The sequence below is a fragment of the Strix aluco genome, chromosome Z (assembly GCF_031877795.1).
Source record: "Strix aluco isolate bStrAlu1 chromosome Z, bStrAlu1.hap1, whole genome shotgun sequence".
Lineage (NCBI taxonomy): Eukaryota > Metazoa > Chordata > Aves > Strigiformes > Strigidae > Strix > Strix aluco.
The window spans coordinates 85,759,892-85,773,319 of NC_133971.1; the positions used below are offsets into that span (position 1 = coordinate 85,759,892).

At 54.3% G+C, this 13,428-nt stretch overlaps 1 protein-coding gene across 1 annotated transcript; it reads left to right on the forward strand.

Moving 5' to 3' along the window:
* Positions 1-8,854: 8,854 nt before the first annotated feature.
* On the forward strand, positions 8,855-11,918 carry CCL21 (C-C motif chemokine ligand 21). Its single transcript, XM_074812183.1, has 4 exons — positions 8,855-8,962; positions 9,540-9,660; positions 9,777-9,969; positions 10,299-11,918. Exons 1-3 carry the CDS (start codon positions 8,896-8,898, stop codon positions 9,952-9,954), a joined length of 366 nt encoding a protein of 121 aa, XP_074668284.1. The 5' UTR covers positions 8,855-8,895; the 3' UTR covers positions 9,955-9,969; positions 10,299-11,918.
* Positions 11,919-13,428: the final 1,510 nt, after the last annotated feature.

Sequence of the window (13,428 nt, forward strand, 5' to 3'; positions counted from 1 at the left end):
CACCTTACTCTGCTGTGCCTGGGAACATTTTGATAACAGCAGTGGTGATGAGCCTGAACTGGCAGATGGCCAAGGCATCACTGCTGTTCCTGTGCTGCTGTACAGGACAGACTGGAACTCCAGTGTGAACTCGAGTCGAAGGGACTGTGACCTGTGGATGAGTCCACCTGGGAGCAGGTGCACCCCAAAGTGTCTGTGGCCATGGATACATCCATGTTGCAGCAGGTACAGATTGAAGCATCTGTGGCCATGGATAAGGCCATGCTGGAACACCTCAAAGCATCTGTGGCCATTGGTAAGTCCACACCAGAGCAGGTTCTCCCCTGAAGGGCTTGTGGCCCATGGGTAAGTCTAGGGGGGCAGGGGCAGAGCAGGGGCAAGGGGAGGAGTTCACTGCAATGTTAAACCCAATGGTGTGGTCCACAGGGACCAAGGGTGGATATTGTAATGAATATACCTTTGCATTGTTGTAACCCACGATTTGAGTGGCGTGTTATAGGAATTACTATAGCAGGAACCACCTGAACCAGTGGAGGATGAGCCTTACAAGAAGCAGTGCAAGTGCAGCAGTGACCCGACCTGAACTGGCTTTGTTGCCCAAAAACTCCACACAACACACCACCACTCCTGTCCCGAGTGACCACCATAACAGATGGAGCCCAAAGTCATGGACTAAATTAACTCAATGGACATTTTATGGACATTTCACAGAGGTGGCCAATAGACTAAGGGACTGATACCTGTTTATAAATCAAAGGACAGGAAGCGGGGGGAGGTGGTTAATGAGGATGTGTTGGATGGTGTGGGACCTCAGCATGACATAAATGGTATCAAATAAGAGGTGGAGATTGTACTGCTTTTATCTGGGATAGAGTTAAATTTCCTCATAGTAGCTCATAAGGTGCTGCATTATGGATTTGTGACCAAAACTGTCAATAATATAAGGATGTTTTAGTTATTACTGAACAGTGTTTTCACAATCTCAAGGACTTTTCTATAAGCTGGGGGGACATGAGAAGTTGGGAGGTGACACAGCTGGGACAAATGACCCCAATGGACCAAAGGGATATCCCATACCATATGGTATTGTGCAATAAAAGTTGGGGGAATGAAGGAGGAAGGGGGGACATTCAGCATTACAGCGTTTGTCTTCCCAAGTAGCCGCTACATATGAGGAAGGTATTTACTTCATCAGCATGATGAAGGCTTTCCTGGAAGCGGTAAACACCTGCCTGCTGATGGGAAGTAGTGAATTAACTCCTTATTTTGCTTTGCTTGTGCATGCAGCTTTTGCTTTACCTATTAAATTTTCTTTTATCTCAAGCCATGAGTTTTCTCACTTTTACCCTTCTGATTCTCTCCCACATCCCACTTCGGGGGCAGTGAGCAAGCTGTAGGTTTAGCTGCTTGCTGGGATCAACCTACAACAGCTGATCAGACTATTTTTAAGTTAAAGCTGTGTTATCCCTGGGCTGTGATGAGAAGGTGAAGCTACTGCTGTGAGCTGTTGGTGGGACATGTCTTGCCCAACTCAGGATTGAGCCAGAGTCTAATATGGCTCTGGAGAGAGTGGGAAGAGATGGGAACAGGCAGAGAATGATTTGTACCTGGAAACCCATGGGAGGATTTGGATCTGGCCTCATCTTCCTGCTGAGTGGAGAGAGAAACCTAAGGGGCATGGGATAGATCACATCTGCCAGAACTGTGTCCTGAGGGGCTTTGTCTATGTGATCCGTTGTCTGGTGGGAAGTAGCTGTAGGCAGTGGAGACAGCAGCATGTCTGGAGGATGTTCTCCGTCTATTGAGTAATGCCAACCATATCACCTGGTCTCGTAAATGTCTTTCTTGTCTCTGTAAACTTGCCTTGGCGCAGCCATGGGGAGTTTGCAATGCTGGCAACTGTCACAGGGACCTTCAGGCTTGGAGCGTAGCCCTACACAGATAGAAACGGGGGCTGCAGCCCTTGTGGTATTCTTGTGGGGGAAAATTCCCCTTTGTGACTGCAACCAGAGTCAGTCCCTTCTGGGGGGCACAGGACAGGGCCTGTGCTCAGTCCCATCTTGGCAGCCCTGAGTTCCTCCAGATCCCTGCAACATGCGTGGTCTGCTCTGCCGCCAAGTTGTTGGGGTGGGACCCATCAGTGGGTACTGTAGTGCATCATCTCTTTTTCCTGATGCCTGATCCAGGCACCCTCCAGGAGGGTCTTGCAAACTGTCCCAGCAACTTTGCGAGAGCTGCCATTGCAGGGTCTGCGGGTCTTTGGCAGGCAGATGCTACCGGGAGGTCTCCCGGCTTCTGGCCCTGCAGCTCTTCCCTTGCTGTAAACAGCCGTCTCGTCTGATCCCCAGCCCCAAAGGGAATTTCCAGCCCCTCATGCTGCTCCCAGCCCTTCACACACCGCCTGCAGCCACCCGCTGAACCAAAGAGCTTAGATGCTCACTGGCCAGATGCGGCATCTCAAGCAGAGTCCCAGCTCCAAATACTGTTCAGGCGTGTGTCCCTTGCCTTCCCAATTTGGTGGCCAGGTCAAATGGCCAGTCTTGACTCGCCAGGTGTTCGGTGCCCCTGGGTTAGTTCCTGCTCTGTGTGTGCCTGGGAGGATGTTGCTCTGCACTGTGCAGGTCTCCTTGGCAGTGCAGGGTGTCCCCTCTGCATTACTCCTGTTTGCCTGGGTGCCAAAACTTGCCTCAGGTCACTCCTCATGTCTTCAAGCGCCAGTCCCACAGTGGAGTCAGATATTGCAGGGTTTTGATGGCTCCATCACTCTGCCCTGCTACTTTGAATTACTGCTAATGACCAGTTATATTTAGGTATGGAGTACATAACTTCTTCCTATCTTTTAATTGTATCCAGGCAGGATGAGACCTGTCCATGGCATAGCTGGGCACCCAGAGCCCCCCAGGCTGTCCCTTCCCTTCCAGCAGCTGTTTCCTTTCTGTGCAGGCTGCAGGGCAGGGCTTGGCCAATGACTATTCCGGTGCCCTCCTTGCACCGGTGCTTCCTCTGATGCCAGGTCCAGATGCTTGTGGACCATGAAGCCAGCAGGCAACGTGGCAGGTCTCTGCCTGGTGTCAGTACATGGCAGCTTCTAGCCCTGTGGAGCTTCATCTCCTTTCTCTTTGCTTTCTCTCTGCCTCTTGCATTTTCCACTGTTGTCTGGGTGTTGGGTGGCTGCTTCCCTGGTTGGGGTAGCCAGCTGAGCCACCACCAGGAGCAGAGCCCCTCTCCGGTGTTTTCCAGTCTTGGCTGAAGCATATCCAGTTCCTAGTTTACGTCTCGCTCTAATGTCTTCAGCAAACTCTCCAGAGCCTTCCTGATGTTTTGCTTCATTTCCCTTCAGTTGTCTTTAATTTCTCCATCTCCATTTCCCACCTCCTGATGAACTTGCTGTGTGTGCCAGCTGCTGTTTGCTCTGGAGGCTGGATCTGGGCTCTCCAGTGCGTGGAGCTGAGCTCATGCCAGAAGCACAGGGCAGAGCGGGCTGCTGGGTGGACGCCGGGTGTCTGCAGCATGGCTCTGCCTGGTGTGAAGTACAACGTCTGATATCCCAAGATGGAGAAGGAGCGACTTCCTTTCCAACAACACTCCGACAGCTTTTTTCCCAGCAGCTTCTTGAGTCTCTCTGAATTCATACGCCAGGATGATGCCTTTGCACGAAGAGTATGCGTGTGCGCATCCCAGCCCGGATAGGGCCCAGCCAACCCACCCATTTCAAACTGTGCAGAGCTCCTGGCTCTGCTGGTACGCACATCGTGTCTTGCTTTGGGGGCTGCTGCTCGCCTTGCCGTGAGAGGATTTATGATTTGTTACATCTCCACTTTCAACGAAGGCTGGGTTGGCGCCAGCAGTTCCCACTGAGTTTCATGCTGCCGTATGAGGAACCATGGGATTTCTGGATGGAGGATTGATGTACTTCTTTGTGGAAGAGGGGGTGCTGGAACTGTGGTTGGTGGAAAGGCTGAGGACTGGCTGAGAGGTGCACAGTTTTTGGAGGGTTATGTAAACAGCCGTTAAACCCCTCTTCCCTGCAGCATCTCCAGCTCTCTGGCCTAGCATCTCTGCCAAGAGCAGGAGCCTCTCTCTGTGTCCCCTTTCCACCATGAACCTTGGCCACCCCATGGAGTTCTCTGCTGTGCCACAGAGGGACAGGCTCTGAGCCATCACCCCTTTCATCACTGAATGTATTTCCTGGTGACGTAGCGACAAATGTGCACACTTAGAGCAGCCTGAGACCAAACGATCCTGCATGTTGGGTAATGCCTGGATCAGCAGAGTTGAGAGCTGAATAACCCTGACCACATGCTTTCCACGGGGAGACAAAACACAGATCCTGCCCAGTCCCTTCATTTTGGGTCTGAGGGAGCACCACAGGTAGCACTGCATGCCACGCAGAGGATGCTGTAGGAAGAGGGCATCTTTCCATGGCACAGGACCCACTCGGACCCCTCTCAGCCCGCCTGCTAACCCCCTGCACATTTTCCAGCAGTGAGGCTGTCCTGCCCCAAAGTGACTGATCCGCTTTGCAGGCCTGCTACCAACCAAAGGGTTAACTCCTTGCACCCGCAACAGATGGGAAACCAAATTTCCACCTGGGATGTGCTGGGGTGGCGGGGGGGCAAAATTCTCCTGGAGGGAGACCCTCTCCAAGTGTAGCTGGCTCCAGCGCCCATGAGCAGGGAGGGGACTCCCAGGGAGCTGGCTTCCCTGTCCTTCCCAGCATGTTGTGCTCATACCGCTCTTCCCATCAGCCTCGCCAAACGCCGGGGGATGGAGAGGCAGCCAGCAAGGAGCCTGCCCAGCTCATGTGCTGCTGGCTTCCAGCAATTCTTTCCCTCTTCCCGTGGACTGCTTCGCTATACGGTGTTTCTATACGGTGTGCCTGGCAGGCAGCCTGCTCTCCTTCCCAGCCATGGGGGTTTTCCATGCTGGGCTTTGCAAACTACCTCTGTGCTGGGTCCTGGGAATTGGGCCTCTGCAGGAAGGAATTTGCTGGTCAGCGGGTTGAGCTGAGCTGAGCGACCCTGTTCCTGTTAGCAGTGACTTTAACTTGGAGGCAGCATCCAGAAGGATTTGGAAATTCCCAGTCCCCCTCGTTGGCTCCCCTTGATGCCTTCAGACCATGCGTGTACCCGAGGAGTCTCTGCTCCCAGCCCCGAGCCAGCCAGGCAGCAGACCCTGCTGTCTGGTTAAGCTGGACAGAGCTGGGGGTTTTTGCAGGGCTGAAGGGCAGCCCAGGGCTGGGCGAGAGAAGGTCTGAGGGATCAGGAGAGAGGATCTCCTGGCATTATGGGGTGAGATGCCAGGAAACTGTAATGATGGAAGCCAGGGAAGAAATTCATACTCAAACTCCAGGCTCTGGTGCTGGGGTGCAGGGTACAAACATAGGAAGCATTTGAGTCGGAGGCTTGAGTGAGTCCCTACAAGCTGCCACAATGGTTTCACTGCCTGGGAAAGGATCACAAGCAAGGTGGTTTGGTGACCTTTGCTATGTTCCCACTGTTTTTGCACACTTGTGTGGAGACACAGTAGTCTCTGCCTAGGACACCCTTCCCTCTTCCTGCACTCTGGAGGTTCCTCCACCACAGGGATGCACAGAAGGCTGGGCTGCCTGAGCAGGAGGGTATCTGGGGGCACCATTGCATGAAGCCCTGTTGCAAAAGCTCTGTATGGTGTTTGACACAGACTCTGGGGCCAGAAAGGGGTTCCCTGTAGCTGAGACACCGCAGAGGGGCACCCTGTCTGGTTATGTCCCCCTCCCTGTGTCTGCCTCCATCCTGCACTTCTGAGATCTGGGAAAATGGTGGCTGCAGGAGCCAAAGCTGGTGAGAAATGGTCTTATGTGGGTGCGTACAAGAAATTATGCCTGGCCCGAGAAGCTGCTGGAGGCTGCTGGTGTTGGAGAGCCCTAAAAATTCTTGTCTCCACCCCCCGTCCCTGGCAGCTCCTCTATATCCCAAAAGTTTGTTCTGCCTTGCAACTCCCCTGCAAACAGAGATGCTCACCCCTGTCTCATTGAAAGGAGCTCCCTGCTTTCTCCCTGAGTTGGGGGTGTCAGAGCAAGGCACTGGGAGAGGAAGCAGTGAATGGGGGGCTCTGAGGGAAGGGAGACGGGAGGGGAGATGGGGCACGGATCCCCAGGCTGATTTCCACGGGGGCCTGCTGCTCATGCATACAGGTGTGTCTGCATTGCTTAGCCAGAGCAATGGTCAACTACTCCTGCCCTTAGTTTGTTACCTCCTGGGTCCTCTCCAATTCACCTTCCCTGGAAGGATTGGAGTGAAGGTCTGCTCAGCTGGCTGCTTTCTTCAGGGTGCAAATTACAACAACCAGACAGTTGCCAAAGATTGATGGCTGTGAAGGGAACGTGTGCCCTGACCCTACTCAGCAGCTCAGACCGTGTTTGGGGTTGGCCTCTGGCCAAAGGATGCTGCCGCGGTGTCTTGAAAACACACAGAGAGCCAGGGACTTTCCAGGCGCCTGTTACTACGGCTGGGGCTGGGACTGGGCAAGAAAGGAATCTGGGCTCTGCACTGGGACCCCAGGGCTCTCCTGGGCTCCTTTGGAGAAGAAGGACCCCTGGGTTGGGCAGGTCCGTGCTGGGGACAACCTGACATGTCTCCCCTCCCTCCACATCACTTGTCCTGATACCACATAGGCTCTGGGAGAGATTTGACCAGGGTGGGTGGCTACGGGATCAGTGCTGCCCCAGTTTCTCCAGCACAGGACAGTGTTCCAGCTGTGCCAAGGGTGGGGCTTCATCCAGGTGCTCAGCACCTGGGCACTGCTGCCTGGAGAGGTTGCACAAGTAAAGGCTGGAAAGGCGATAAGTGCCAGCAAGGCTCTCCGTTTCCTGCCCTGTCCTGATGCCACCGGTGTTTTGGGGTTGGAGGGATGGGTCACAGCACACAGGATGCCTCCAGAGACCAGTTCCCTGTGCTGCCAGGCACCCTGGGGAGATGAACCCACAGGTGACCTGCTGCTGCCTGTGTCTGCTTCATGCCCCAGGGGCTGCTGCCGGAAGCCACACCAACCTTGGTGCTGCAGGAGAGCATGGGGAGCTGCATCCCCCCATCCAGGTACTGGGCACATGGGTACCCCCCAAGCATGGGAGCTCCCTTTCTTTTCTGCACGGGTGATGGAGGAAGCCCCAGAAGTGCAGCCCTGGATCCCACACTTGTCCCAGGCACCCAGCTTGTCCCTGAGGAAGGCAGCAAGCTGCTGCAGCTTGCGGGTCTCTTTGCCCAAGAGAAGACTGCAGGGAAGTTGTTGGAGATCCCTCCCTTCATGACTCCAGCACTGCTCCCTCCCTGCTGAGGGGTCAAGAGTGTGGGCATCTTATCGCAGGTCTGCTTTCTACAGCAGCTGGGACTTTGGTCTGCCCCTGGGTTACTCATTGCCCTTGGTAACTGTTTATGAGGGTCCTTATCAGGAACTGGTGAAAAGTCCTGAGGCTGCACTCCAGGTTGCAGGCGGTGGGACCTGGGAAGGGGCTTGTTTCCCACCAGCACCAGGAAGATCCCACTGGGGCTCTTCATCCCATTTGGGCTCCCAGGACACAGCTGACACGGGCAGTGGGATTGGGGCTGACTGAGGAGCTGGAGGCCAGAGAGGGTGAAGAGGAGCTGTGAGCAGTGGGGTGGTGAAGCTGTGGGTGGGATGGCAGAAGGGGCTCCTTTCCGCTGGAGGCTGTCCAGGGGGCTGTCTTCTCAGAGAGGCCCTGGGGCAGGGTGAGAGGCAGTGGCACTGGATGCATCAAGGGAAATTCCAATTAAATAGTGGGGAAAATGTTTTCAACATGAGAACATTTCAAGCACTGGAACAGGTTGCCCAAAACAGTTGTGAGACCTTCATCCTAGGTCTCTTCCAGACCATGCCCTGGTGATCACATGAAAATGTGGAGGTCTTTGACCATCACCTCCTCAGAGCAGGACCAGTGTTACACTGGGTTTCTCAGGGCTTGGTCCTGCCACATGGCCATCTCTTGGGTGGCCTTTGCCACCACAGGGGTACACTGCAGGCTCCTGTTCAGCTCCCGCAGGTCCACTTTTGCATAGCCCCCATCTTGCCAGCCATGTCCAACCTATCCAGCTGCACAGGGTCATGCCATCCTGCCCGTGGGACTTTGCATCTTGTCTTTCTTAAACCTCAGAGGTTCCCATCAGCCCTTTCCTCCAGCTGGTCAAGGTCCCTGCTCATCCTCAGCTCCCCACAGTTTGGTATCAGCATCAACGTATGGTGGGCTGTGTTATCTCCCTCAGTCCCATTTGCAGTCTGGCCCTTGCACATCCCAGCCCTACAGATGTGTTCAGCTGTTTGGGGAGGTCTCTGCGGCAGCCTGACAGGGCTGGGGGCTCAGGGGGCTGGGATGTGGGGTCACCCTGAGCTCCTTCTCACAGGTCCACAGGTGGGTGGCTTGGCTTGGGAGCAAAGCACAAGGTGGGGGAGCAAAACAGATTGACTCCTTGGTTTCCCTAATGGCTTGGCCACCCTCCAGGGTCCCTGCCTGGGGAGCAAGCAGGCAAGCAGCAACACCCGACCCTCCAAGAACAAGTAGCGGCAGGTTGCGAGACATAGTGGGAAACAGGAGCTCACAAACTCATCTAGCCGTGATGGGGGCTGTGTCTCTGGTGTGCCCCCTGCCTGGCACCCCATGCTGTGATGGGCAGCTGGGAACAAGACAGGACGCATCTGTAAAGGGGGGCTCACAGCTTACAGGAATCCCCCACCCTCCCGCTTCTCCATCACCCAGCCCTTGGCCGGCTGGTGGGCTGCCTGCCAGGCTGGCCGAAAATGAAAGCAAAGCGTCCAGAGATAAATAGAAGCAGCCTCGGCACAAGGCAGCAGTGCGCGTCCTGCTCCCCCGCCTTGCCCAGCTCAGCACCCGCAGCACCCACCATGGCTCTGCGCCTGCTCCTGCCGCTGCTCCTGATAGCTGCCACCTTCCTCATTGCCCAGGCTCAAGGTGAGGGGCATGAAGCCCTCCTGCCTGCCTGCGGGTGGGATGGGGCAGGGGATACGGGTGCTCGGTGGGGTCTGCACAGGGTGCTGGGTGGTGCAGTCACAGTGCATGGAGGGTGTTTGTGGTGCACCTGGGTACGTGCATGGCTGCGGGTGTGGGGTTTGCAGTGAAGCTGTGTGGAGTGGCTGTGTGTGTGTGCACGCCTGGCTGGTGTGTGGCATTGGCTTGCAGTGCTTGCTAGTCTCAGGAGCATGTGTGTGTGCACGTGGCTGGTGGGGCTGCAGCACCCCAAGCTGAAAAGCACAGGCAGGAGAATGAGGTTCAGTCCCTTTGCAAGGAGCTCATCTCTGCCTCAGTTTCCCCTCTGCTGGCAGTGAAATTGGTGTCACCTATCCCTGGGGCAGGGTTTGACCTGCAACTGGGCACTGGGGTTGAGAGCTCCCAGCCTCACACGCTGACCCAATATCTCTCCTGTGAATGACACCAAGCAAACCCTGTGCCATGCAGCGCTTCCCCAGGGATGGGAAGGTGCCTTGGCTTGATGAGGGTCCGAAATCCCACCTGCTCTTCTTGCTCCCAGGCATTGGCAGCTCAGCCCCGGACTGCTGCCTGAAGCACAGCCGAAAACCTGTCCCCAGTGGCTGGGTGAAGTCCTACAGGCTCCAGGGACCTGAGTCAGGATGTTTGTTGCGTGCTGTCGTGTAAGTACCCTGCTGTGGTCAAGACCATCTGGAGCAGCTTGGCTCCAGCCATACCCTCCTTCTCCATGTCCTACCCCTGTCCACTCCCCAGAAAACCTTTCTGCCTGCATCCCCAGGTTAACCACCAAGAAGAACAAGAAAATCTGCGCCTCTCCCACTGACTCTGCCATCCAGAAGCTGATGCAGAACCTGGACAAGGTCAAGAATGACAAGAAGGACAAGAAGGACAAGAAGAAGGGACATTCCCCGCGTGCCAGAGGTGGACCCAAGCGGCAGAAGCGGCAGAGGGTCTAAGTCAGGCCTGAAGAGGTAGGTGGGAGAGTGGGGCGCAGCAGGGTGATGGGGTGAGGGTGTTGCACCCCATCCCAAATCCTTCTGAGTGGGACAGCAGGTGTCTGGCTTCCAAGGCTGAGCCTGGGACGGCTGCTGGAGCTGAGGCTGGAGCGTGGAGGTGCTTAGGGCACATCTCCTCCCTGGTCTGTGCTTGCCTTAAAATCAGATTTCTTTCTGAAGCTATGGGAACAAGGCAATGTTTGGGGATGGGCAAGGCACATCATGCAAAGCAATGGCCCTTGGCTGGGGTGGGTGCTCTCACTGAGACCCTCTCCACCTCACTGTTCCCTCCTTGTCTTCCTTAGGACGGATGCCTTCCCCACCGATGACTGACCCACCGCCCGGCAATGGATATCCACAGACCACTTATCTACCTGCCGGCCCCGAGGCGAGGACGGGGCTGGCTGAGGGGGCTGCCCTCTGCTCCGCAGCCCCCTTGGGGTTGCTGTGCCTGCTGCAGAGATGCCCCAGCCAGGACCACCTGCACTGGTTGGGTGCTCTCGGTGGTGGGGGGCACCCAGGTCCTCACTCGTCCCATGGCCACACTGGGGGACCTGGACCTGCATGGGAGCTGAGCCATGGCCCCAAGTGGGAAGTGGGCAGCCTTCCCACCAGAGGGGATTTCTGTAGCCTGGCAGGATGGCAGCTTTTCCTATGACTCTTTTTTGGGGGGTTTTATATGTTTGTATTTATATTTAAAGACTGTGCTTTCATTCAGTCTTCCTGGAAGGCTCTACTTCTGGCTCCTTGTGCTTCACAGAGTACCTTTTATGCTGCAAGCTGGCTTTTCTGGAAGATTGCTCTTATTTTTCTACCAAATAAATGATGGCTGGGTTTCATTTCCCTCTCACCTGTTTGCTCCTTTTTGGCTTGCAGGGCTGTGGGGTGCCAGACAGGTCCCATGTCCCCGTGGTCTTGCCTGGGCTGCTTGCTGGGTGCTTTCTTGCAGTGCAATTAATAGTGGCTAAGATGGAGAGTTTGGGAAAAGCGGGGGTGACAGTGTGGCTGCATGTCTTGGCTGTTCTAGGCTTTCTTTTCGTTTTTTATAGTGCGCTGTTGCAGTGTAGTTTGCAAGAAGTTTGTCCCTGGGATTATTTTTTTTTTGGTACAAAATTGCAATGAAATCAGAACAAATTGTTCATTTTATTGGAATTTTACCCTTTTATCTCCCTTGGTTTTGCTGTTGTCAGAGATTCAGACATTATTAAGCCAAATGCCTAGTTTTCTGAAAAAAAAAGAAACTCTCACATACTTTCTTCCCAAGTCTGAGAAGCCCACATGGTAAAAACCACATGTGAGGCTACACAGGCTGGGGAATAGAATACTGTGCAAAATTCATTGCAGACACGTTGCAGATGTTTGAGAGCTGCTCTATCCCAAACTTTTAGTAAAATGAGAAGTCACTAGCCCAAAGACACCATAAGGTGAGACTGCGAGTGGGGACAGACTCTGGGACAGGGCTGGTGGGGAAATGGCATCTCCCCATGGCTTGCAAGCCCCTTCCAGCATGCCGAGAAGGAGCAATTTGAAAGGCTGTACCGCAGCTGCAGTGCTATCTGCTTGCAGAGACTTCAGACGTGAACTTTAGTCAGTAAAGGTCTATTAAGTCATATAATTGCAATAACAGGATTTGTAAGGCTTAACAGTATCAGCAAAGGCTGTGTGTTGGCTGGAGTAAAGCTTGTAGCTGAGTGTTTCTATCAAGAACATTTATCTGGCTTGATTGCTTATTAGACATACGTTTAGATCTACTATTTTAAGGCAGTGTAAAGAAACTGTGAAGTCCAAGATACCGGCCCTGAATACGGGACGGGTGCTGAGCTGGCTCTGTGCTGCCCTCTCCTCCATGTGGGAGTGTGTGGTCGTCTGCCAGACTGGCTTTTGGACAGGATGCGAGGCAATAAAATATATCCTTTACAACCAAACTCACTTCTTCTGGCTGTTGTGATGGGCTTTGGGGGGAGCGGGAGGGACTGCATGAGTGTCTGCTCTCCTGCCTGACACACCATCATCCCCCAGGTCCTGGCCTTTGCAGCTCCCCCGGGTGCTGCATCCCTGGGGTGCAGGGGGTGGGAACTGCTGATATAGGGTATGGGGGCCGTGCAAGTCCCCTCTCCTGCAGCCGTGTTGCCCAGCAAGGTGAAGCCATTCTGTTTGCTCATCCATCCCAGCCAAGGGGTCCTGAAATGTCAGCAAACACGGGGGCACAAACCAGTTTTGTATGTGGTGCCTTTTGCTCATGGCAGAGTTTTTCCCTCCAACTCCAAACTTCCCTGGACAAGCACTGCTTGCTTGAAGCTGGGGGTCTTTCCTCCCTGCTGCTTGAGGGAAACAGCATTAAATCAAGTTATTAGTGAGGTTGTGCTCTGGCCTGGGCTTTGCTGGGACCCTGGGAACTGACCTCCATGCATTGGGAGTCAACTGGAGTTCCTGTGGGAGGACTGGAGGCAACCCTGGATTTGCTGGGGACACACAGCATTCAGCCCTGTGAGGCTGGCCCTGCCTTCTGCAGGACTCCTTCTTGTACTGGGTGCGACGTCAGGAGATTGTGAAATGATTGCAAAATCCCACTAGAAACAAGGCCCAGACAAATACATCTGCAACCACAACCAGAAAAGCACGAGTAGATGGCAGGAGCAAGCCAGCATGTGAAATGTATCCTGGTGTCTCTGTGGCTGCAGATGTAAACACTGCATGGGTGTTTTTTTTCCCCTCAAATGCTAGATGGGCATTAGGCTAAAGCAGGTTAAGAAGACATGCCCATTGGGGTGTTCTAATTTAGCGTAAATTTTATCCTAAAAGCAGGGCTTGTGGAAGACCACTGGAGTTTGTCCTGTGTGCAGGCACAGGTACCTGCTCAGGAGGGCACACGTGAGCGTGGACACAGATGCATAAATGCAGCTCCGTGTGACTGTGCCTGCACACACACGGGCATTTGCACACCACTTCCAGATTGTGTTTTTAAGCACATTACTGCAGAATGCTGCTTTTAAGGAAAATAAGGTGTCAGGGTTAATGGGAGTCTTGCTGATGAGACAGGTGGCCACAGTGCAGCCATAGTGAGATGGCACCAGGGAAACACCTCCGAGGAGATTCCCTGTGAGAGGCTGAAGGGAGAGGCAATGGGCTGGGATCTGGAGTGCACAGCAGGGGCCAGCACCCCTTCCTCATGGAGGAGTTGAATCCACAGACCCCAGCTGAGACCAGTGATATAAAGAAAATGCTCTACGAAGATGCCGCAGTGAAGCAGCAGAGGAGGATTCATGCAGTTGTACCTCTGGGCAGGGCAAATCCACTACTTCACCCTATGTACAAAGACAAGGCAGCATTGATGCAGCGTGTGCTGGGACAGCGGGCATGCAAGGGCTGTACAAGCCATACTGACATTCTGCAGGGAAGGCAAGAAAGTTACAACCATGTCAAGCAGAGCAGAAA

Excerpts from the sequence above, each read along its gene's own strand:
- CCL21 (XM_074812183.1), top strand. The coding sequence starts at position 8,896 with ATGGCTCTGCGCCTGCTCCTGCCGCTGCTCCTGATAGCTGCCACCTTC. Across the intron at positions 8,963-9,539 it reads CCTCATTGCCCAGGCTCAAG|GCATTGGCAGCTCAGCCCCG; the intron begins GTGAGGGGCATG and ends TCTTGCTCCCAG. Across the intron at positions 9,661-9,776 it reads TGTTTGTTGCGTGCTGTCGT|GTTAACCACCAAGAAGAACA; the intron begins GTAAGTACCCTG and ends CTGCATCCCCAG.